This window comes from Rhinolophus sinicus, linkage group LG16, assembly GCF_036562045.2.
Source record: "Rhinolophus sinicus isolate RSC01 linkage group LG16, ASM3656204v1, whole genome shotgun sequence".
Taxonomy (NCBI): Eukaryota; Metazoa; Chordata; class Mammalia; order Chiroptera; family Rhinolophidae; genus Rhinolophus; species Rhinolophus sinicus.
Window position 1 is genome coordinate 13,364,516 of NC_133765.1, and position 25,149 is coordinate 13,389,664.

The 25,149-nt window shown below is 51.0% G+C and overlaps 1 protein-coding gene across 5 annotated transcripts in view; it reads right to left on the minus strand.

Moving 5' to 3' along the window:
• DCPS (decapping enzyme, scavenger) overlaps positions 1 to 25,149 on the minus strand; it is a 41,190-nt gene that overhangs the window by 3,357 nt on the left and 12,684 nt on the right. For 3 of the 5 annotated variants that reach the window (XM_019710479.2, XM_019710477.2, XM_019710476.2), the window contains exons 3-5: positions 14,916 to 15,061; positions 7,916 to 8,029; positions 2,708 to 2,818 (exon numbers count right to left, since the gene is read on the minus strand). In XM_019710479.2, coding sequence (XP_019566038.2) covers positions 2,708 to 2,818; positions 7,916 to 8,029; positions 14,916 to 15,061 — 371 coding nt within the window. Of the gene's footprint in view, positions 1 to 541; positions 952 to 2,707; positions 2,819 to 7,915; positions 8,030 to 14,915; positions 15,062 to 25,149 lie in introns of those variants that run through there. The other 2 variants (XM_019710475.2, XM_074321216.1) reach the window with 2 other exon arrangements.

Sequence of the window (25,149 nt, forward strand, 5' to 3'; positions counted from 1 at the left end):
AGATAATAAACTCAAGGCCAGGGACTCGCTGACCAAATAATAGAGGCAAAGGCAGGCTCTTTGGGCTTGCATCATCCAATTCTTATGAAAACCCACCCACTTCCATGCGGCAATCCTTTATCCTTGTCAACAAGTTTATCAGCAGGGTTGACTCACCCTGGCAGGGGTGACCTCAATGTTGGGAATAGAAAGAGGAACTGCCATCAAAAAAATGCTATAGATTATTTCCAGAAAGTTATCACATTGGGGTTTTTGGGGGTACTCCCAGACATATGGACCTAGAAAACCTACTCGGGAAAAGGAAGAGGAACGTGGCAGCAAAATCAGAAGGTGTGAAAACAGGGAGAGGTATAGTCAGATTCAGGACACAGAAATCAGCAAGACTGGCTGTGTGGGGGTTGGAGCAAGGCCTGGCACCCCTCCAGGTCAGCTGAAGCCACCCCCACCAGAGCTGGTCCTCTCTTCTCAAGACCTTCCCCAGGGTTCTGCCCTCTCCACTTCCCTCAGCGCCTCCTCCCCGGGCTGCACCATCAGTCAACACTGAATGAGACCAATACTTTATTCACACATTAGGAATAAGCCAGTACAAAATATATTTTTAAAAATTTCGTTTGGTGCTAAAAGATCCCTCCTCCCCACCCAGTCCCACACGTCCATGCTCCTGAGAGCCCTGGGTGGGTGGACTCAGCTTTTGTGGGCCTCCTGCAAGAGCTGGAGCAGGGGCTCGTCCGCCCTGAGGGCAAAGGTGAGCGTACGCCGCTGGTAGTGCTCCGGGTCATGCTCCAGGTTCTCGATCACCTCTGCCAGCAGGTGAGCCCGCTCCACCCCCGAGCCCGGAGCCTCGAAGCCCAGGGCCGTGAAGTGCACGTGCAGGTGGTAGTAGGAGGGCAGGTAGTGCAGGTACACTCGGAGGCGGTCCGCCGGCACCTGGTAGCGCTGCAGGATGGCCTCCTGGGGAGAAGGGCAGCGGCAGGCTCACTGTGCTGCCCACCAACCGGCTCCGCCCTCTTCCTGTCCTAACCCCACTTAGCCTGGGCTCACCTTACACAAACCCTCCGAACAGCCCTCTGCCCACTGTGCTTCCTTTCCAGGGAATCCACAAATACAGGTGACAGCAGCACAGCTGAGGCTCCTTCTCCCAGACGAAGGGGACAGTGGCCTGAATCAGCATCCCCCTCCAACCTGATAAAACATTTCCTTCCTCAAAGGTTGCTGCTGGGAATCTAGGAAGCCCCAGGGCCCAAGGACAGGCCCCACAGACCCAGACTGGGAACGACTTGTGAACACTTAAAGCGCTGCGTGGGTGGAAGGAAGCCTGGTTCTCCCTTAGCTTGGAAACGATGGGGATGGGGCTTGGGGACCGGGCTGAGCTAGGGCCTTGGTGCAAGAGAAAGGCTGGGGGTGGACTCCTGTCGGGGGAAGAAAGTATTGACTCTGGCCCACCCCCACCTTGCTCAGGGGTAGGGATTTTTCTACCAATCTCCAAAGCTTGGAGTTAAGAGGAGACTCTGGTTTCCATTGTGGGTAAATCCCTGAGGAGGTCAGAGGTGACGGGAAAGAGACTAGGGCCTCAGTGGGCTCAGAATACACCCCAGGGATTTCTGCAGCAGGTGAGACCAAGGCCAGAGCACCCAAAGAGCTTCTTGGAATAAGCAGGGCGAGGCCGCCAGAACTGCCAGGGCAGGTGAAAGTGTTGGCCCAGCATCTCCCTGAAAGAAAGACACCACTCTCTGTCACCCAGAGGCTGTTTCAGGAGAAACGAGTCACTCCAAACAGAAAGGCAGCCAGAGAGACAGTGACGTGGGCTGGCAGGAAGAGAGAAGTGGTTAGGGCAGTGGTGGGGAGCTGGGGTCCAGAGGGTAACAAGGAGCGGATCCAGGCAGAACCCTTCCTCTAAGTGCATCCAAGCCTTGGAGCAGCTCCTGTTGAAAGGGACAAGCCTCTCTCCCAGCTGGGCATCTGTGACTCCGGGCCTGGGCATGTGCCGTCAGGGGTATCTTCAAATGTTTCAGAGTGGAAACAAAGGCTGAGAATAACCCCACAGAATGGTGGCTTCAGAAGGATCCTAACAAGATACTGAGGCCCAGAGAGGTGAGGTGAAGTGACCTGCCCAAGGTCAGCCAGGTGGCTAATGTCACAATGTCAGAATCAGGACCACAACCCAGGGTTTGAGACTCTCTTCCCCCACCTTCCCTTGCCCCAAGGCTCCTTTTGCACCCCTATGATTTCATTCGATTCAATCATCACCCCAGATAGACTGTATCCCCGAATGCCAGCTGCTGCAGACGCGGTTGCTGCTCTCAGGCTAAATGAGGGGATTCGTGCATACACACATCAGAGCCGGGGACCCAGCTACCAAAGAACAACGTCTGGTACAATGTGGCTGTCACAAGCAAGGCAGGCAATCCTGGGAGGGCGTCCCAGACGGGATCTGCTGCAGGGAGCCAAAGTGGGAACCTAAGCTGAGGAGGACGAGTGTGGGGTGAGGAAAGGTGGCGGGAAGTCAGGCTGGAGGGTTGGGCAGGACCAGGTGACGGGGCCTTGTGAGACCATCTAAAGAGCCTGCATGTGGCCCCCACACTGGCATCCAAAGAAAAGCCCCTTTCCTAGACAGCCTCCCTGGAAAGGAGAGGAAAGTGGTGCAGGGAACACCCTGGAATGGGTGGGACTCGTCCGGGCTTCGGTGGGATTTGTCCAGGGGACTCACCTGCCCCTCCTGGAGGATGTTCCTGAGCAGCGGAAGGTGCTCTGCAGTGAGGTCCCGAAGCGACCTGATGCCCCGGCGATGGCAGATGGCGATCAGGTACAGGTCATCGAGCTGTAGAGACCAGGGGTAAACAGGCTCAGCAGTGGACAGTCACGGGAGACTGCCAACCTTGGAATTCCCCACGGAAGCCAGGAGGCGCTGCCCCCCAGTCCCGCAGTTCCAGCCAATCCTGGGAACCCCACAGCAGGACCGATCCCCAGACAATGTGGGCGTCCACATGCCCAGGGTGAGTGGGACAGTCTATGGAACAGAACTGCTGTTTATTCCTCCTGCTAAAGAATATCGTATGGGAATATTTATATACTCACACAGCTGATGGGGGCGGGGGACAGGAAGGAGGTTCAAGAAAGCGCCCAGGACAACTCTTCCCCTCTAAGAGGTTATGCTCTAATGGCACATACACACGTAACTGCTATGACACATGAAGTGATAAAAGCACAGGAGGAAGAAGGAAAGACTAGCTAGCTAGGGCCATCCAGAGAGGCTTCGTAGAACACAAGGCACGAGATCTGGGTCTTGAACAAGAGGCAGGTTTGGGAAAAGATATTTAAGTGGAGGGAACAGTGAAAGCAAAGGGTCAGAGGCAAGAAGGTACATGGCACGTAAGCAGGGAGTAGGCAATGCGATCTGTCTGGAGCCTAAAGCATGTGAAGGGGTGCTGAGGGATGTGAAAGGTGGCAAGGGAGTCGGGCCCAGCTCAGCAGTGAGCACCACCAGAGCCTTCACATTTTTCTCTCTTCCCTATCTCCCAGGCCTCACAGGCGGACACGCCTGCTGTCCTTCCTGAAAACAGTGCATGGCTGAAAAAACCTAGAGGTCACAACAGTGCAAAGAACCAGTCAACAAGATCTTGTGCCAGACAGCAAATAAACTCTTCCCCTGTCAGATAACCCCCTACTCCTCCCTGCTCCCCCAAACCCTGACCTTGGCTACTTATCACATCCATGTGCGAGGCAGGCCCCAGACACCAGGGCTCCACGGGGGAGGCATGGGGGAGACTCCAGCAGCACTCAGCCCTGCAGCCTGAGCTGCTAGATTTCTCAAGGCGATAAATCTGGGGACCGTGAGTAACCCAACCAAATCCCTAAGGACCCTGATTCAAAAAGTGAGAATGAGATTTTCCATATGGTACCTGATGTTCAATGTGCTTCTTCGGGCCAACAGCCTCTTCCTGCTACAGACATTCTTCTCTCCCAGAGTTCTAAGAATCTGGGCTCTCTGCCCCAGACCTGCTACGGTTGAGCCCAGTGGGAACCTCCTGACTGATGATAAGGCTGGGCCTACCCAGGTCTCGGCTGTGCCCACAAGTCCCTTCCACATTCTCCCTTCTCATGACACGTGTCTAGGACATTTACTCTCTCACTAGCTAGGGGCCCAAGGAGAAGTCAGGACACAAAACTGTTTGGACCTGGGGTGTGTATGTGTGTGCCTGTGGTCTTCAGCTTTTCCATGTGTTACTGTCACAGGACTCCCAAATAATAGTAGCATTTGTTTTAGATAATGTCTGCTGACAAATCCCGAACATGACATCATGACATTAAATCACACCTCTCTGCTTCCACAGGCATGGAATGAGGCATGAAATCCGGTGCTGGGTGTCAGCTCACGGGCTGGGTGAAGGAGGAAAAACCCATCCTTTGATATCAGACATTACCCCAGATTTGCTGCAAGCATCCAAAGGGCCCCTGGCCCAGAGAAATTACCTGAAAAAAACTAGACAAGGGGCTAGTGAGGGTCTCAGACTGGCACCCCAGAAAGTGGCCCATCAGTCACTCCGGGAGAAGACACCACCAATCTCTTTTTACAAGGCAGGACAGTGAAATCAAAGTAACAGCATCCGGGACAAGACAGAATGGCTGGAGCTTTGGAGAGCCCCCCGCCCCATCTCTGCAGTGACTCAAAGGGAGTTTCCTGGTCTGAGAACCTTAGACCAAAGAATCTAAATCATATGAACTGAAAGTGCACGTGTGTCCATATAAACACACACATATATACTTATGTATACAATATGCAAAGACTATCTCTGGAAGGAGAGACAAAGAAATAACCACCTCTTCTGGGGAAGGGAAATGGAGGCATTTGGGGTGAGGGAATTTACTTCTTTCACTGCACACTCTGTGTACTATTTGTGTGTTTTACCATGTGCATGTATGAATCAGAGATACAATAAAATAAACACATAAAATGTACAGGTGATCTCTTAAGAGAATTGAGGAAGGGATGTTATAACCTCCAGGAAGGCAAACATTAGGGACTTGACAAATATTTGTGGAATGGATGGATGAATGGTCATATGGACAAAGAGTCTCTAATCTCAGGCCATCAGTTGGAGCATTACCTGCATACATATATAGTATATACAGATATGCTTCTGGGAGAGGAGGCAGCAGGATGAGATTCCAAGTGACTAGAAAGGCTCCCCAGGGGCAGACGGGTGGCTCAGTTGGTTAGAGCACGAGCTCTGGGCAACAGGGCTGCTGGTTCGTTTCCCACATGGGCCAGTGAGCTGCGCCCTCTGCAACTAGAATGAAGTCAATGAGCTGCTGCTCAGCTCCCGGGTGGCCAGATGGCTCAGTTGGTTGGAGCGTGAGCTCTCAGCAACAAGGTTGCTGGTTCAATACCTGCATGGGATGGTGGGCTGCACCCCCTGCAACTAAGATTGAACACGGCACCTTGAGCTGAGCTGCCGCTGAGCTCCCAGATGGCTCAGTTGGTTGGAGCGTGTCCTCTCAACCACAAGGTTGCCGGATGAACTCCCGCAAGGGATGGTGGGCTGTGCCCCCTGCAACTAGCAAAGGCAACTGGACCTGGAGCTGAGCTGCGCCCTCCACAACTGAGATTGAAAGGACAACTTGACTTGGAAAAAAGTCCTGGAAGTACACACTGTTCCCCAATAAAGTCCTGTTCCTCTTCCTCAATAAAATCTTTTAAAAAAAATAAATAAAAGGCTTCCCAAAGCTGTGCCAATGCACCTCTCCCCTCCCTGTGCCCTCCCCTGCTGCGAGGACAAAGAACAGAAGTCCTGCCTGGCCAGTCTCCCTGCTGGATTGGATACGGCCTAATGCTCGGGGAGTGGTCGGTGGTAGTGTTCTGTCATAGCTCAAGGATTCGTGACATCACATACGGCACTACCAAGAGACAAATGCAAATTAAGCAAAGGCCAAGGACAATGGCACCTATGTCCCACCAAGGGAAGTCTGACATTTAAGCCCATTCAAAACCCCTGAGGGGGAGCGCAGCCATGTGGCCAGGAGGCCAGTGCAGTTCCTGAAGCCTCTTCTGGCTTCAGTGGAACAGACAGAGGGCAGCTCCACAGGCAGGCCAGGCAGGATGCCTGCCAGCACCAGGTCAGGAGGACGACGACTTCCGTTCTCAGTGCCATGGCTTAAGTGTGTTCAGGGCTTCTTGGCGATGCACAAGGCCATCTTTTGTTGCCCCTGCACGGCCCTCAGACCACCATCCCCCTGCAAAGCACAAGCTCTTCAGTCCTCAACGATCTTGTGAGTCAGAAGTTCCTCCTACCCCACCCCCACCTCTCGTGACCCAGTCTGCAATCCAGGACCTTCAGGCGCAGGGCTGCCGAGGGGACAGACAGGGTTTGCAGGGCTGCACCAAGGCAGCCCCAGAGCTGCCACCAGCATGCCTATGGCCTTGTTCCCACTTCCCCAGCATCTCCTGAGCCGTCCTGGCTTCCTCCATGGAGGCCTGAGGTGGGGATGGGCTGCAGGGGACGGGAGAGTGGGGGCAGGTGTTCTCTCAGCCTCTCTCCGCTGCAACACCCCGCAAGTGCCAGGCCATCTTCTTTGATCTTACCCGGCTGTACCAAATCATCACACAGTGCCCCAAATTTTGGAAACTCCCTTCGAATTTCCTACCACCCCTGGAGCCACGTTCAGGAATTCCCACAGCTTCCTGTAAGAGACAGCTGGCGCTCACTAGCCTGCATGCCTCTGAAGTGAAACGCTGGCCCTCTGCTCCAACCACAGGCTCCCAGCCCCCCGTTTTTGGCAGTGAAGGAGTGTCATGGAAGGTCTAGAAATCACCCAATCAAAACCAAGCAAACTGCAGGTGAGCTCAGTTAGGACCCAAAGACCACAGCTGAGAAAGCAAGAGAGAAGGCATCCATGGTAAGGTGGACAGGGCCTGGACTCCAGAACGCTCTCTGTGTGGGACTCCTATGACCACGTGAGGAACACAGAAACCAGAAGGGCCCACCCAAAGGCAGAACGGAAACCCGAGCTTAGATTACTCAAAGATTCTAGTTAGAGGAGGGGGGCATTTATCTCCCCACGTCCTACCCAGCAGTCCCACATCTGGCTTCCTCGGCCTTCTCCTGGCTCCCCAACCTGCTGCAGGCTCAGTCTGGCCCAATTCCAGTGTGTGGTGGGAACAGCACTTCCTGTAACATGCTGCTCTGCCTGTTCTGTTACTGTCAGGGTATGAAAGTCCCCCCACAGAAGCGATGGCGCATTGTAACTGGTGGTGGGCCGGTGCAGGGGAGTGAGGGCAGGAGGAAAGAAGATGGAGAGGTAGAGAACGAGGGACAGTGCGAGTGAAGGTGGCTCCACTGGAAACCTGCTCCTTAGACGGTGAGGAGAAATGGAGGAGGGCAGATAGCGGGGAGACCAGAAAACAAAGCTGAGAGCCCCAGGTAGAGGCGTGACTGCCAGGAGACCTCCTCTGCACCTAGGGACTAGGGCAGTGACGGGACCCCTGATTGGTCACCATGGTTACTGCCTGCCAGTACTTCAGACCATGGGCCTGCCTGGATCTGTTGGTGTCCAGAGGGACGGAGAGAAGCAAACAGTCCACCTCAGGGCTCCAGAAATTGAAAGTGGCCACCCAAGCCACTTGACTGGTTCAAGAGTGGCTCGTGCTTACACAAACATCACTTCATTCTGCACCCCACCCCCCACACACACACCCGGAGGACTGGAGGAGACAGAAGGGTTTAAACTGACCCATTAAAGCGTAAACATTTGTGTGTGGCAGGTATACACTCAGCACAGAGCTCAGACCTCTCTTTGCTGGTTATTATAATCTGCTTAGAGAGGGTGACCAACGTGAGAAAGCAGGGCAGGTCGGGTGCGCCAGCAACGTGAAGCAGGGTTCTCGGAAAGCGGAGGACCCCAGCAAGGAGTCTTTTACCTGCTGTTGGTTCCACTTGAGGTCGGGGATGAGGACAAAGCCGTCAGAGGGATCCGGGTTCTCGAAAACAATCCGGTCGGCTTCGGCCTTCTTGTCAAGAATGTTGTCCACCCACTGGAAGGCAGGGGCAAGAGACGGTCCCGCATCAGTCACCGCCCCTGGGGAGACTCCCGAGACGGGGCTCGTGAAGCTCTCTGGCCCCTCCAGGAAGGACCACCCCGGAACTCAGGGGATGTATACCCAGGCTGTCCTGTCCTCCAGGATCTGCTCTCGGGGGTCCAGAGGAGATCTCTCCTCTGCTACCACCGCTGACACTTGGCCACCAGCACTCCTCACAGGGGCCACTGCTGTGCACACAGGGCTGGCTCCTGAGGCTCTTCCTGGTCAAAAGCATGCACACTCTGCTGTGGCCTCACAGACCTGGTCTGCGTGAACCCCTCCACTGCCCACAGGACCAGGGGAGAGCTGCCTGCATACGCCCCATCCCACTTTATTTAGGACCATGGCAAAGACCACGGCAAAGAGGCTGGGAGTTCCTTTTGCAGAGAAAGCTGCCTCTATACCTAGGCAGGGAAAGGCTTAGGTTCTAAAAATTAATGTGTGTGGGTTTCCCGCCCTAATGGGATTCTCAGTGGTGGGATGGGCACCTCAGCCCACCTGGAGCCACAGCAGTCTCAGCTGGCACAGCCCCTGTGTCACAAAGCAGACCTGAAGGCCACATAGAGACCTTGCTCATCAACTCAGGGCTTCCCGCCCTCCCTTACACCCTTTGATGCGCCGCTGTCAAGAGCCTTCAGGGAACCCTTCCTTGGGCACTGTGTGGATCCCAAAGGCATCACTTTACAGTTAAGGTCCTGGTGGCCTCTCTGAAGAAGCCTCCTATAGGGAGGTTAAGATAAGGCTCCTGTTGTCACAGATCTCAGACCTCAGCTTTTCTGCACTTCCTCCAAGCTCTGAGGTCCCTTTGCAAACTCGACTTCCTTTCAGGTCAATAACTCTATGCCAGAAATCAAAGAGAGAACCCTGCTGGGAAGCCAGAGAGCGGGAGCAGTGGTTGGGCTCACAATGCTGCCCCTTCCACCTCACAGTCACAATGGGCCTCCAAGTTCATGGAGAGGTTGGCTTGGTCAGGGAACCACCACCACCAGACCAGTGAAGCGCTTCTCAGCACACTCTCAGAAGTGTCAGCGAAAGGCAGGGGCGGGGGCTAGTTAGAGCGGGCACACCTCATCCCAGAAGTCCGCTTCCTTGGCTAGCACAGACAAGGTCAAGTGCAGCTATCTGAGGTAGAGAGGGAGGGAGCAGAGGGTACCTGCCTGGGAATAGCTGGGCCTCCCAGCCCCCTGGGAAGAGCCACAGACAGGTCACATGTGGTCCACCCACAGACAAAGAAAAAAGGTCCACACTTCCTGAGAAGAGCCTGGCTGTGCCACTTCCTGGGAGGGGTCTGGAGGATGAAGGGACCAAAAGTTTTGCCTTTTGGGATGATTTTTAAGGTGGTAATTAAGAAACAAAAGATTCAGAAAGAACCTCTGACTCTTTCTCTTTCTGCCTAAGAGGTTCAGAGGGAAAGACCCACTCCAGGAAGGAAATCTTAGGATGGTCGCCTTAACAGCCTAATTTGAATTGAGTCTGGTGGGTGGGAGGGCATCAAACAGGGGCCTGTCTACTCGATGACCGGTGTCTCATTGTTTCTGGGCTGCCTAGCAAAAATGTACCTGCCACGTGTGTTCCGCTCTTGCTCCATCACCTGTACATCTCCCATCATTCTCGCTTCTGAAGTGTAAGATCTGCGCCCCCTCCTTTCTTCTTTGTGTACAGAGTCATGTATACCCAGTTTTACCTCGTTCTTTGGAATTTTCATGCTTATGTGAATTCCCCATGCACATGGATTAAAATTTGATTTTCTCCTGTTCGTCTGTCTCTGCTAACTGGCTTGTCAGCCCAGCTAGAAGAACTTTGAGGTGGGAGGAAAAGTATTGTATATTTTTTAGCTCCCCCACAGATGCCAGCAGGCTCCGCTGTGCAGCCCTGTGGCCAGAGAACTGCCCAGCCCGCCCCACCATGTTGAGGTCTCCCAGGGAGGCATTTCCTGTCTCACTGGAATGTGCTGCTAGAGAAAAACGCCAGCCAGAACCTGACCTGCAGCACCCCAAAAATAAAGGAGGTGGAGGGGGGCTCCACACAGAGCCCTGCCCACAAGTAGCTGCCCTGGGCCCTGCATTTGTCCACAACTGAGCAGCTGCTGTCTCTGACTGGAAAGCAAGTGTGGTGGTGAGTGAACGGGCTCTGGGGCCCAGTGAGACTGTGCTCATCCCCCAGCTCTCCCCCCTAACTAGCTGTCGCCTTGGGTAAGTGATCTGTTCTCTCTAAGCCTTGGTTCCCCCCTTTGTAAAATGGGGCTAATGATATGTACACATTAGGGTTGAGGTGAGGATTGTAAGTGAGCAAATGCACGTGGAAGCACGCAGCTCAGAGCAGGCATCCTACAAGCAGAGGGCAGAGCACAGATAGCTCCAATGCTGGTACCTGGGATGCGCACAATGGGCAGCGTGCTGGAGGCTACACGCCAACTGGAGAAAGGAAGAGAGACAAAAGGAGCAAAGGAGGTGGTGCTGATCGAAGGGCGAGAGAGAAGTGCGAGAATGGAGTGACAAGTGTGGTGGTGATGGGCGCAGTTTTACTATGTGCCAGGCCCTGCGCTACGCCTCAAGGGGACCGTCCTCACAGGCAGCCTGGGAAGTTGGGCTGTGAGCACCCCATTTTGCAGGTATGGGAAAAGCATGGGTAAGGAAATTCACACAATTCCAAACGCAGAGCCTGGTCCTAGAGCCCATGTCCCAGGCCACGTGGAGAGTAGGAGGGATCTAAATCCACATGAAGTCTCAGGCCAGAACCCCAGATGACAAAGGGAGAAGCAGGGAACAGAACTCACACAGATCCTTGGGGGTTACACAACGGGGAGTGACACCATCTGAAAGAAAGCCCAGGAGACTCGGCCACCGCACAGTGATAGGCCTGTGGGTGGGCTCTGATGGCTTCTGGAATACACCTGGCCTGGCCTCCTGGCAGTGACACTGGCAGCACCCTCCACACACCCTCTCCTCCCTTAGGACATCTTGCTCCCTCTTCACACTCCTGCTTCTCTGCTCACCCACCTGCTTGCCACCCTTTACCTGCCCGCAGCTCCAGGTGTCTCAGCTCCGTACTTTCCTGTCCTGCTCCCCAGTTGTGTGTGCATGAGGGTAGCTACCACTCTGGTGCCCCTTCTGTGCTGAAAATAGCAACAGGCACGTGATACACGGCACTGCTCTCAATTTCCACTGGGACCCTAATCGCATTTTCCAGACAAGGAAACTGGGCCTCAGAAGTGAAGGCCCATGCCACACTGCCCTGAGAAGGCAGCATGAGAACCCAAACCTGGCTGACGCTGAAGCCTTGACTCAGGGACTCACCAATCCGCATTTTTAGGCTGATGACCTCTCCTGTTCCGGACCCAGGCATGGAACTGCAGTTTCACTGGGCGTTTTTGCTGGAAGTTACAAGTACCAAATTTGAGGAGCCAAATAGGGTAGTGGGCTAAGCGCACAGACGCTGGGGCCAGACTGCCTGGCTTCGAATCCCATCCCCAAAAGGGTACTGTGAACATTGGATGAGGTGATGCACGTAAAATGCTTAGGACAGATCCTGGCACCCAGTGAAGGCTCAGTAAGTGCCAAACTGAACTCACTGTGTTCTACATAAATCCTCGCTGTTGTCCACATCCCACATCCTGGTTAACGATCCTACTATCTGTCCCTTCATCACCCAGGCTAGACCGGGAGCCATCCCAGGCTCTTCCCTCACCTCTCTGCATCCCCCAGTTCCTAAGCCCTACCTCTTAATTAACTCACTACTGAAGCCTTCTCCACTGCCTCTGCCTCGGCTCCAACTCACACTGGGCTGTAGTCTTCCTGCTTCCACTGTCACCACACTCCATCTGATTCTTTAAATCTGATCACGTTACCCACATGCTGAAAACTGTTGCGGGGACCCTCATGGCCCACAGCAATCACTGTCAAATCTGAGGACCATTAGAAACAGAGCGATTTTTTAAAAATACGAATTTCCCAGCTCCCTGAACATTCTGACTCAGCAGATATGGAGTAGGCCCCACGCTCTGCATTTAAAAAACTCTCAGCAGGCAATCCTGCCGATCAGCATGAGACTTCCTGGTCTCCTGAACGAGGTGCACACGCTTCCCCCCGGCCCCTGCCGCCCTTGTCCTGCTGTCTCTTGCTGAGCCTCCAGCTCCCCAGCCCTCTGTGCTTCTGGGCTTGCTCTTCCCTCCGCCTGGAATGTCCTATCTGCCTTGTCTACCTGGTAAACTTCTATCTGTCCCGTAAGACCCAACTGGAGGATCCCCTCCTCTGGGAAGCCCCCGACTGTCTGAGTTGATCACTCCCCCTTTGTGTTACCACGGCACCTTGTATGTAAACCACCAAAGTGCTTAACTCATTACATGGCGTTGCCAAACAACATGTCCATCTTCCTATAGGACTACGGGGGCATTGTCAGAGTTTACCTTGGTGACCCTCCAGAGCCTAGAACAGAGCCTGCTACATACACAGTAGATGCTCAATAAATATAATGACTGTGACCAGTTAAGCTGAGTACTTGTAAACCTCCAAGAACTAGCCAAGAAAGGACACACGAGTGTTCATGTCAACCAGGAGTTGGGAGAGCAGCAGAATTTTGTTGTATTATTTTCCAAGGGGATCTGTATAATAGTGTATAAGAAGGTACACATAGTACAAGGTATGATCAAATAATATGGTGAATGTTTAAATAAAAAAAATTCATTACAGTAAAAGACAATGCCATTAACAACCCTCAAAGTACTCCCCCTCGCTTCAAACACTTATCCCATCCTTCTCGCCACTTTCTGAAGCAGTTCTGGAAGTCCTCTTTTCTGAGTGTCTTTAGTTGTGCTGTCGTGGCTGCATCGATGTCCTGAATCATTTCGACTTTGGGGAAGAGCCAGAAGTCGCATAGTGCAAGATCCGGTGAATACGGTGGATGAAGACACACCATCATGTTTTTACTTGACAGAAATTGCGGTATAGCAGAAGCGATGTGTGACATGGAGTGCTGTCATGATGGAGGATGATTTACGGCACACTTTAAATAAAATGCACCTTCTCTTAACCGTAGCTCACACCTGACTGACTGCACCGAACAAGTTGAAACTTGTCACACACTGTTACTGAGGTTTGATGCACCGCTTTCCATATTGAAGATCCCTGCCTTTCCGTTGAAAGGCACTTGGTAGCAGCACTTACCGTATTTTGTGATCACAACAGAAAGGCTCTGTGTCACACATCGCTTCTGGTACAGCAATTTCTGTCAAATAAAAACATTACGGTGTGTCCTCATCCATCTTATTCACCGGATCTGGCACCGTGCGATTTCTGGCTCTTCCCCAAAGTCAAAATGACCATGAAAGGAAAATGTTTTGAATTGATTCAGGACATCAAGGCAGCTATGACAGTGTAATTAAAGACACTCATGAAAGAGGACTTCCAGAACTGCTTCAGAAAGTGGCAGGAACAATGGGATAAGTGTGTTCAAAGTGAGGGGGAGTATTTTGAGGGGGTTTAACAGCAATGTGTCTCTTACTATAATAATTTTTTTAAAATTTAAACATTCACCATATTTTTTTTATCATATCTCGTAAGTTCCAAGAGATTCCTCTAGGATCCTAACAGCAGAAGCTATCTAGGAAGATGGAGACATATCTCCTTTCCACTTAGAAGAGAGAGCAAGTGCTGGAACTTTAAAAAAACACACATACACAAAAAAAACCCAAGCCATCTTGAGCCAGAGGAAGTTGTGCAAATACTGCACAGGGAGACCATGGCTAATAGCCAGGCTGGAAAAGAGGGCTGTGGGCACACAGGGCCTCCCACCCACCCTGCCAACCTCCTTTTCCTTCCTCTTCCCGAGAACAGTCACCCACAGTGCCCCTATACTCAGGGCACCGCCCCTCTTCTGGGCCTGGAGAAATGGCTGTGAGTTTCCACCATTAGAACACCCTCCACTACTGGAACCTGAACCTTGGGAAGAGTAAGTGAAAAATGCTCAAAGAGAACAAGAGTAAGTGATAAAGACATGGAGACAGTGAGAGCCAGTGAGTGAGCAAGAAAACGACTCATCCATCATATTTAACTCGAAGCATTCACATGGGGCCAATTCCAGGCAGAGGCTCTGGTTGGCGGTGGGCCTAGGCCCAAAGAGAAATCGGGATCTCTTAGCTAAATGGCCTGGCAGCTGGTCCAGTGGCTAAAGACACTCAGAAGGCGCTGCCAACCCCCAAACATAGTCCTTGGGAGACGAGGCCTGTACTAAGTCCCCAGGGACGATTGGGATCTGCCCCCTATGAAGTGAATGCAAGGGAGAACAAGAGAAGGGGAAGTTTTTGACTCAGACTTGGCTTCTGGAGGCTGGTTTGCTGCCGGCAAAACCAGGAATAAAAGTCTGGACTGTGGTGAGCCCTACCAGGCATCAGCCTTTACCCATTCAGATCCCTGGAGACAGCACAGCCACTCCGAGACTGTGTGAGGACTGTTAGAGTAGATACAGGTTGCTTTGAGATCCCCTTGGGCATGCCCACGATCAGGGTCAACTCCCTTATCAATGAGCATCCTATGCAAAACAGTGACCACTTCACCCCAGGACTTTCTATGCCACTTTCCTGCTTAGTTTTCTCCATAGCACTCATGGCATTGTTCTCGTATGGCCACTTATATATTTGTGTGCTGTCTTTCTCCTGCAAGGAAGGAAGCTCCATAAAGGCAGGGACTCTACTGTGCTCTCTGCCGTCGCCCCATAACTTGTGCTGTGGAACAGTACTGGCCCCTGATAAGACTGCGACGGATGCTTGAGAAAGAGACACTGGCCATGGGGACAGCACTGCATATCTGACCCTTCTAGGCCAGTCCAAGATGTGGTGGCCCATTACCTGGATGCTGAGGCTCTGGGACACCAAGTAGGGTAAGGTGATATTCCTGTGATCTGCTCCCGTCTCTCGGACCAGGCGCAGGTCCTGGCGCAGGTACTTCTGCAGGTGCTTCTCTGTGACTGGGTAAACCACGGTTGTCTTTATATCTGCAATGACACAACACGACCCGGGACTGCAGAGTTAGGCCCACTCTGCACAGTCCTCACACTCCGGTCCCCACCACGGAAGAGATGACCCCTGCCTGGCCTCTGATTCCCTGACAGAAGGAGCAAAAGGCTGACCCACTCCCACAAAGTGCCTCATGCCACTAAATTCATGAACTGGGCCACACTCAAAATCTAGAAAACTCACCACCCTACCCCTATTTTCTAGGCACAGGAATAAAAGGTTTCTGACTCTTTCTCACATGCCAAATTTCTAGGTACGAGGTTATACAATTAAGTCTGCGAACTCATCCTAGAAAAAGTGCTACACACCTCATTGCTGAATATCACTATGGTCACCTTCAAAGTACTCCCCTTGGGAAGCTATGCACCGACACCAGCACCTAGTCCACCCTTCAAAGTAATTTTGGAATTCTTTTTCTGGAATGGCCATCAGAGCTCCTGTCCTATTACCCTTGATGTCCTGAATGTCATCAAAACGTCTTCCTTTCACTATTTCCTTTATCTTCAGATAAAGAAAGAAGTCATTGGGGGCCAGATCAGGTGAGTAGGGAGGGTGTTCCAACACAGTTATTTGTTTACTGGCTAAAATCTCCCTTACAGACAGTGCCGTGTGAGCTGGTGCATTGTCGTGATGCAAGAGCCATGAATTGTTGGTGAAAAGTTCAGGTCGTCTCACTTTTTCACACAGCCTTTTCAGTACTTGCAAATAGTAAACTTGGTTAACTGTTTGTCCAGTTGGTACAAATTCATAATGAATAATCCCTCTGATATCAAAAAAGGTTAACAACATCGTTGCAACAAGTTCACAAACTTAATTGTCAGCCTTGTATGTGGGTTTCTGGGCCCAAAGCTGAAAATCTGGTTTAAAGCCAAGTTGTCCTATTAATGCAAAGCAGTGCAGGATAGTTCAGTGGTTAAATGCAAGGACTCTAGAGCCCAAATGTCTGAGTTCAAGTCCTGGCTCGGCTCGCTCCTTCCTCGGGACCCAGACCCTGATCCATTTATTTAACCTCCCACGCCCCTACCTCAGCATCTGTCACCTGAGGATAATAATCACTCCTATGTCATAGGTTTGGGACCATTAAGCAGGTTAATACCTGTGAAGAACTTAGAACAATGTCTGACACACAGTAAATACTACGTAAGTGCTGGCTATTTTTAATCCAGGGTTTCTCAATCTTGATACCACCGGCCTTTTGGCCTATGTAATTCTTTGTTGCGGGGGCTGTTCTGTGCATTTCAGGATGTTTAACAGCTTTGCAGGCGTCTACCGGGATGCCAGTGAAACCATCTATCCAGATGTGACGACCAAAAAATGTCTCCAGACATTGGCAAATGTCTCCCAGGGGGTAAAACTGCCCACAGTTGAGAACCAGTTTTCACTAGAAGGAAACTGTGTCGTTTTCCTAAACAGACTCTCTAGGCTAGGGTCCTGGTCCAATACCACCTGGTTTTGGTTAAGTCCTTTTCTCTATTTCTAATAACATCTGCTACAACTGTTAGCACTACTCTAACATTTATATGTAGCGCTTCAACATAGATCTTAAGGGCAGAAAAGGAACATGGGGCTTTAAAATCAGTTGGGATATTTCTCTAAAGACCCATGACATTCCTGACTCCCTAGCTCTAGAGTCAGATGTGCTTGCCCAGGGAAACCGAAAGAGAAGCCCTGCAGGTGTACTGAAAACTGCAGCAAATTCTCACATGCACCTACACACCTTGAGACGAAGCTATTTGGTTTGAGGAAGTCGGTGATTTTAATCCCCATTTCATAGGTGAGTAAAAACTGCTGATGACGATTCGAGACTTATCCAATGTCAGGCTGTGAAATGCAGCAGCAGCAAGCTGGAATCGTGGCATTCTTACCCTAGAGTTGGTGTTCTTTCAACACCCACTCAAAGTCCCAATATTGTCGTCCAACAGCCCAGCGGAGATGTCCACGGGTGCTACCCCAAGCACATGACTTCTGGTGAGGATCAAAGGCCGCGGGTCATGAGCCCCAGCAGGCAAAGCAGTATGGTGGGAAGAAGACACGGGATCTGAGCTGACACGTGGCTCTGCTCTTACTGGCTGTGAGACCTCGGGCGTGTTACTTAACGTCTCAGAGTCTCAGTCTCCTCATCTGTTAAAGGGTCGTCATAAGATTATGCCCCACAGAACTGTTGTTACCATTAAACAATACATGTCGTCTGGACCACTGGAGATGTTAAACATCACCCCACTTCCTAAGAATCTCTGGACTGGACCCTGAAAGGGAAGCAGCGGCAAAAGTAGTTCCTCACTTCTCACTGCCAACACTCTCTACCAGCCCTGCTTCAGAGGCCAGAGGTCAAGCACACCAAGATTTCAAGAAGCAGGAGACTGCCTGAAATAGGTCGAATGGCACTGCTGTGGCCCTGGCAGTGGACTCTAGGAGAATCCCATGCTGTCTGCAGTGCAGCGTTGGGGAGAACAGACATCCTGGAAGCAGTCAGCCTGGGCTCAAATCCTGGCTTTGCACTGAGTAGCTGTGTAACCTTGGGCTGCTGTGAGAAGTCAATGAGCAGGATAGAGGAAGCATTTAGAATGTGACCCTCCGCTCCGCCCACCCCGCCCCAAACAGTGTTCCTCAAATGCCAGCTCTCATTCTTGTTGTGTTCGTTGTTACTCCGGTTGCCTGGGCTGGGCCATGGGGAGAAAGGCCATGAGCAAAGGCACTCCCTGGGTGTGGGGGAGATGGGCTGTGGACAAAGGCAGAGCTGATGCTGGAGAAGGGCCTAGGCCTCCTGGCAATGGACGCAGTCCTGGGATCATAGCCTGGGGCTCCCTGGCTGCTCCAGATCAGAAAGCCGCTGGGCCTCCGAGCATGCCCCTGACTGCCAAGGCTTGTCAAAGACGGCCCAAGCCACCCAGGGTGCTGGGGAAACAGGCACCTCACCGGCAAGCCCCCTCCTGCAGCAGGGAAAAAATAAAAAGGCATTTTCCAACTGTTCACTTCCTGCTATCCTTTTCCCGAGAAAGTCCTGCCTGGATGCAGAAACCCCACTGCTGCACCCAGGGTCCTCAGAGCCAGTCACTCGTGGGGGCTAGCCTGTGGCAGACCACCACTGGACGCCCTGGCCCTGACATCCTGGGGTCAGGGGAAGGGCTTGCAGGATTCCATGTCCTCCTGAGGAGCCGACCCCCTCAAACCTGGACTTCCCACGGACTCCCTAATCATGGTCAACAGGGTCCTCCGTCATCGTGTCTGGACCTCTCCCCAACCTCATTTACCACCGTTCTCCCCCGCAATGTCTCCGGCCCCCCCAACTCACATGGAGCATGTGCCTATCTCTAGGCCTCTCACCAGCTGCTCCTCCGCCTGCACAGCGGGCCTCCCCTGAGTCACGGCTGCTCCCTTGCTACACCAGGGTCTCTGCCCAAAGGTCAGCTCCTCAGAGCTCTCGGACAGCCCTGGCTGAAGGACCCCTGACTTCCTCACTGTTTCCTTCACTCATCACTACCCGACAAGAGACGACAGACTGATTTTGTCTGATTCTCCCCTGCCCCCCATTAGAATGGACCTTCCAGGAAGACAAAGATTTTATTTTGTCTAACTTTTTAAAAATTTTTTTTATCATTTTATCCCCAGCACCTGGAATAGCACAGTAAGCACTCAACAAATTCTTACTGAACAAATGAAAAAATGAATCTGGCCTTTCAGACTTTAAACCCAAAAGAGCATTTTTGTCCCAAACGGAATAAAACCTCTCAGATCCAAATCAATGTATTTCCCAAAGCTAAGTTACTCATTGGCAGCCCGAAACAAACTCTGGTGTCCACCGAAAATGCCAGTAGAGGTGTTGACCTGCAGCTGAACTTCACACGAGGAGCGTGGTGGAGAGTTGGTGTCCAATAAATGTCAACCCACTGGGGAGAAACATGTTGAGAACAGAATATCCACGCACCGTCTCAAAATAGCTCCCCACAGATTACTTACTAATTACACAGGGAAAACGCCAAGTGACCGGAGTTAACATCACTCCTGATGGGACAACTGACACCTTGTGCCCTGGTGTTCTGGCCAGAAATGTACAACATGAATCTAAACACGAGGAAATATCAGCAAACCCCAATACAGGGACATTCGGCAAGCGAGAGGCTTTACAACCCTTCAAAAGTGTCAACATTAGGAAAGAGAAGGTGGGCTCCAGATAAAGGACTGGCCCGGATCCCGGGTGGGGCAGAGGAGTCCTGATTCAAAGACGGTACTGAAACAACTGGTAACATTTAATAATGGTCTCTATGGTATATAATAGTTTTGTACAGGTGTGAAGTCTCCTAAAATTGGTCATTTTACCCTGGCTCCCTGGTTCCTAGGAGATAAACAGTGAAATGCTTAGCAATGAAGGGTTATGTTGTCTGCCATTTACTTTTCAATAAATAATACTAGTAAGAAAATCATTATTATATGCAAACATGGAGCGAGAAAAAGCAAATGTGGCAAAATGTTAAAAGGTGAAGGGCTTTTCGCTCCCATTTTCCATCTCTTACGTCTTTTTAATTCTACTTTTAAGGTAGTTTTCTTCAACTTCATCTACCCTCCTACTGAATTTTTTATTTCTGCTCTATTTTTAATTTCCAAGAGCTTTTTAAAAAGATTCCTTATTGATAGCATCTTGTTCTTATGCATTCAATAGATCATAATTTCTCTGAGATTAACGATAGTTTCTGAAAATTTCTTCTCCCTGAAGTTTCTGTTTCCTCCAAGTTTCTTTCTCTTCCTTCCTTTTTTTTTCTTGTCCTTTGTTTTTCAACTTTACTCAAGAGCTCGGTCATCCTTGCCTGCCCACTTACTCATACTGAAAGGAGAGCACTAAAGAGCTGACGGGCAGCTCTGCGGACACAGATGAGTTCACCCGGGGCTTTATTTCAGGATGATCAGGCTAGTCCTTTGCCTGAGAACCCCCAAGAGTTTAAGTCTTTTCTCTTGGGTTGGCCAGATTCGCCACAGACAACTCTTCCCATTTCATACATGGAGGTATTGATATCTAAGTCTGGCTGACAGCAATCCAAGTGAGGAGAAGTAGCTGGATGGAAGGGCAGGGGTCATCTCAACATTCAGTATGTAAACTTGCACTTAACCGTCCTACATCACAGCACTACAACCCAACCTCAACTGTACCTAGAATCTCTAGACCCTCTGTTTTAACCTCTTCAGAGGCTAATCTCTGGAAGAAACAGTTAGGGGAGTTAAGTGACTGCTGCCCAGCTTTCCCTTCTGCAGGCTCAGGTTTCAGTCTCTCAGATCTGCTAGATCAGGTACTCCCCCGCCCTTTGCTTTCTATCTTAGTATCCTCTCCCTCCCTCTAGAATTTATGGATTAATTTTTAATTTAACGTCATTTTTAGTGAGGGTTTTAAAGGAAGCAGGTGGACAAACTGCCCCCTTTTAACTGGAAACCCATGTCGCTGCCCTTCTCTCTTAAGAGGTCTGACAATTAAGCTCGCGAACTCATCCTAGAAAAAGTGCTCCATATCTCATTGCTGAATATCACTGTGCACCTTCGAAGTACTCCCCTTGGGAAGCTATGCACTGATGCCAGAACCTAGTCCACCCTTCAAAGCAATGTTGGAATTCTTTTTCTGGAATGGACATCAGAGCTGTTTTTGTATTTTACCCTTGATGTCCTGAACGTCATCAAAATGCCTTCCTTTCATTGTTTCCTTTATTTTTGGGTAAAGAAAGAAATCATTGGGGGCCAGATCAGGTGAGTAGGGAGGGTGTAAATACAGTTATTTGTTTACTGGCTAAAAACTCCCTCACAGACAGTGGCATGTGAGCTGGTGCCTTGTCGTGATGCAAGAGCCATGAATTGTTGGCAAAAAGTTCAGGTCATCTAACTTTTTCATGCAGCCTTTTCAGCACTTCCAAATAGTACACTTGGTTAACTGTTTGTCCAGTTGGTACAAATTCATAATGAATAATCCCTCTGGTATCAAAAAAGGTTAGCAACATTGTTTTGACTCTTGATTTGGACGGAACTTTTTTGATCGTGGAGAATTGGCTGACTTCCATTGTGTACTTTGACTCTGTTTCAGGGTCATATTGGTACACCCATGTTTCATCACCAGTGATAACACTGCCCAAAACATCATCTTGCCTCTCCAAAAGGTTTTGGCAAACTTTTACTCTCCTTTGCTTTTGTTCCCTGGGAGCACCTTTGGGACCATTTTTACACACACCTTTCTCATACCAAGATTTTCAGTTAAGATTTTCCTAACTATTTTCTATTGATGTTTACTTGGTCTGCTATGCTTCTCACAGTCAGCCAACGATTTTGATGCACAGTTCAACTAATTTTTGCAATTTCGTCAGTTCTGCTCGTTACTGGCTGCCCTGACCTCTCTTCATCAGTAACGCGTTCTCTCCCCTCAGAAAAACGTTTAATCCATCTGTACACTGCCGTTTTCTTCACGGCATTATCTCCATAAATTTGGACTACCATGTCCCTGATTTCACTTCCACTGTTGCCAAGTTTAACAAGAAATTTAATGTTTGTTCGTTGCTCTAATCCAAGCTCAGGCATTCTTGTGACATCACAGAAAAACACACAATAATGAACACCTCAGCAAGACACCGCAACGCGTTGACACAAACACAGTTGTGAGACACTGATGTACCAAGGTTATGAAACCTCACCGAGCTGTTTGTACAGTGCTGCCAATGTAAGTGCTTGGTGGCAACTTCGCGAACTTAATTGTCAGACCTGATATAATGCTCTATATTTCTTCTTAGCTGTTTACTGCCTCTTGACCTATTTGTTATTTATGGTCCATCTCCTCCAACCGGACATAACTCCTTGAGAGCAGAGACTTTGTTTTATACACTGTGTGTGCAGTGCCTAAAACAGCACCTGACACATACATACTCACAACGTGTCCCTCCCAATACAGTCTATAGAACAGAACGTATATTATTTTTAAGTGTGTGCATGCACAACCACACATAAGCACACACAGGAAAACTCTGAAATTCAGGACACAGTCCAAGATGTCGAGAGGCTATGTACGGGCAGTGGACTTATATGTACTATAATTTTTAATTCGCTTTTTGGGGAATATTACATTTTCTGAAACCAATATGGGTCACTTATGTAACAAAGATATTAAAAACAGAAAAACAAGCCACCCCTTAAAACCAAGCCCCAGAGAGGTTAATTTGCCCAACACAATGGTAGAGCTGAGATTTGAACCCAAGCAGTATGGCTCCTCTATGCAACACTGTTTTGCCAAGGCCACAGGCCATCCTTTTTTAGGCCTTTTCCTAAGACACGATGCTGCGGTCGTGTTCTCCAAAAAGCAATCCTCTCAGATAGGCGAAACGTGATGAGTCCCACCCTCTCCAGAGACACATAAACCACTGTCAGCAAAACCAAAGGGCATAATGAGGTGCCAGAGCGACTGGGGCCGCAGACTGGGAGGTCTGGGAGTAGTCGGAGCGTGCAGAGACTAACAACAGCGATTCCCCAATGCTCGCTGCAGTGCCTCCTGGGGAATGCAGGGAAGTCGGGGCCCCCTCCCTCAGCTGGACGGCTGTCTGAGGAGCAGTGTCAACGGGGTGCACTGCCGCCAAATGCTGGGCTAGAACAGGCTCTGGTGGGGAGCAGAGGGACTGAAGACAACTCTGCTCACAACAGGGAACAATGGCTGTTACAACTTATGTGTGTGGTACCAGCCCCCCACCCTCACCAAATATGACAGTGCTGGATGGTGAAGAAGGAGGACTGGGGTGAGGGGTGGGGGTCCTAGAAGAGGGGGTTTGTGGAGGTATTGCAGCCCGTGGGGCTTGGGGCCAGAGCTCTTTATCTGCAGGGATGTGTTGGCAGCAGGAACGGTCACACAATGCATCTCAGATGAACAGCGGCCCTGCACACACACGTTCCTTCTCTCCGCAGCTCAGACGAGCCGGCTGGCGTGCCCCTGCTAGGACAGCTCTGTCCTGCCCATCAAGACCCTGAAAGTCTCATGAAAGGCTTTCCCCAGTGAATGAAGCCACCTCCTGTTCACCACCTGAACACAAAAGCTCAGCTGCTTTCAGAGGTGGGAGGCAGGGCTATGCAAAGGAACGAGCAGCTGTCTCGCTTGCTCTCTGCCAAAGCTGGCTTAGCCAAATCCCCAGGAAAATGCTGTTGCACATGAAACATGAAAATGCAAACCACAGACAGTCTGCTCTCCTTCCCATACACATGTTCAAACATGACTGCTTTCCAGCCCTTGCTGATGGCTTCCACACGATGAGGTCATTTCCATGGCTCACTCTGTGGCTTTTGCTCTCCCTTTGCTATGATGAGCCAGTCTCCACTTACTTGACCCAGATGTGCAGGCCCAAGAGAACAGGGCAGAGGCAACAGCAAAGCTGGATCTGAGTGTCAAGCCCACCCCCCATCTCCCCTCCACAAGAGCCAAGCAGAGCCACCCAGGTGACAAGCTAGATGACCCAGACTGGGGGGGAGGGGGGGCACTCCATCAAAGGACCCCTAGAGAGGGCTGGCAAGGGAGAGGCTGGTAGAAAGTCTCTCAGGCGGCCTTTCCTTTCCTCCTCTTGGGGCTTTCTCCTGGCTAGGTGACACTCCTCTCCGCCTGGCCTCTGGTGACCAGAGAGAACAGGCCAGAAGCGGGAGAGGAGGCAGCCACGCTCCAGTCACAGGCTGGGGAGGGGTGTTCCCTGTCCCTCCCTGCAAGGATGCTGGGAGAACTCGAGGCCTGAGAAGACCTCCAGAGAGAGGATAAACAGGGCTGAGGGGTGTGGTCAGGATCCTACTGGAAGCTTCAACCACTCCACAGCAAACCTCAAACCGCTAATTACCTGTCTCAACAAAAGCACAGAGATGCTCTCAGAGACAGAGGAGAGGCAGATGCTGATTTTAGCAAGACCCTGGATCTGACCGGCTCCTTCCCCCCTCTCCTCAGTCCTCTGAAGCCCAAGAGGGAGAGGAAGGGGTATGACAGGGGTATGCCCACCAGCAAATCTGGTAACTGAATGCAGCCCTGGCAGTGGTTGGGGTAGCCTTCGTACACCATATAGGAAGTGGTCCTTTAGGAACAGGAAATGCTGCTGTAGTGTGGCTGCGGGGCTTTCCATTTGAACAGAAGGCTCAAGGGCTGATATCTACTGAGATAATGGAGCTGCTGACTGGCGGTCTTGGCCTTAAAGCTGTAAGAATCCCACTCCCCACAGGGAGGAAGAAAACTACTCGGGTTGAGCAGACCAGACTATAAGAGCTATTAGACTGAACACTCAAAAATTCAAAAATATAGCCTCTCTCAACATTCTGTCTAAAGGTATTTCCTTAATTCACTCTGAAAGGAGCACAGGTCCCACGTTTTAGGGCAACGTCAGCGGACACTGCCAGTGTGTGTGTGGTGGGACAGGGACAGAAGGCTAAAGGCACAGGACGCATCCCCTGAGAGGAGGCCAGGACTCCCGGAAGCCTAGGTTACTACTCACTCAGAAGGACGGATCAGGAGTGGACACCAGCCAGGCTGCGCTCAGCCAGAGCCAAGCAGTGACATGGAACCAGCCATCCTGTGGGCAATCTGCCTTCGCCCACTGGTTCTGCGTAAGCTGACTTTTCTGCTGACTCGAGCCTTGAGATTGCCACAGAGTCTTGGGACCTTGCCCCATCTGAGAGAGAGAGAGAGAACACTAGGCTTGTGGTGGTGGCTACAACTCAGTAACTCGGGATCTATTCATTTCTAAATAGGCTCTGACTGCAATGGCTTCTCCCCGCCTCATGGAAGCCCTGAATCTAAAAGGAGAATTGAACAGAGGGGCTGTGCTCTCAGGTGGTGAAGGGAGAAGATGGGGGCACAGAGGAAGCAGCACACAAGGGCTCTGAGGTGAGGTGGCAGGGAAAGGCGTATGGGCCAATCAGACAGTCAAGAAAAAGGCAGAGCTCAGATTCTGGGTCAAGAATTTTACCTAGGTGGTAGGAAACCTTTCCATCTTGAAACTTCTGCTTGTTCTTATTCCACTGTCCTTCCAAGACCAGAGGGGGCTCTGGCTCACTGGTGTCAGAAGCTCTGAAGCACCCCAGGAGAAAAGGA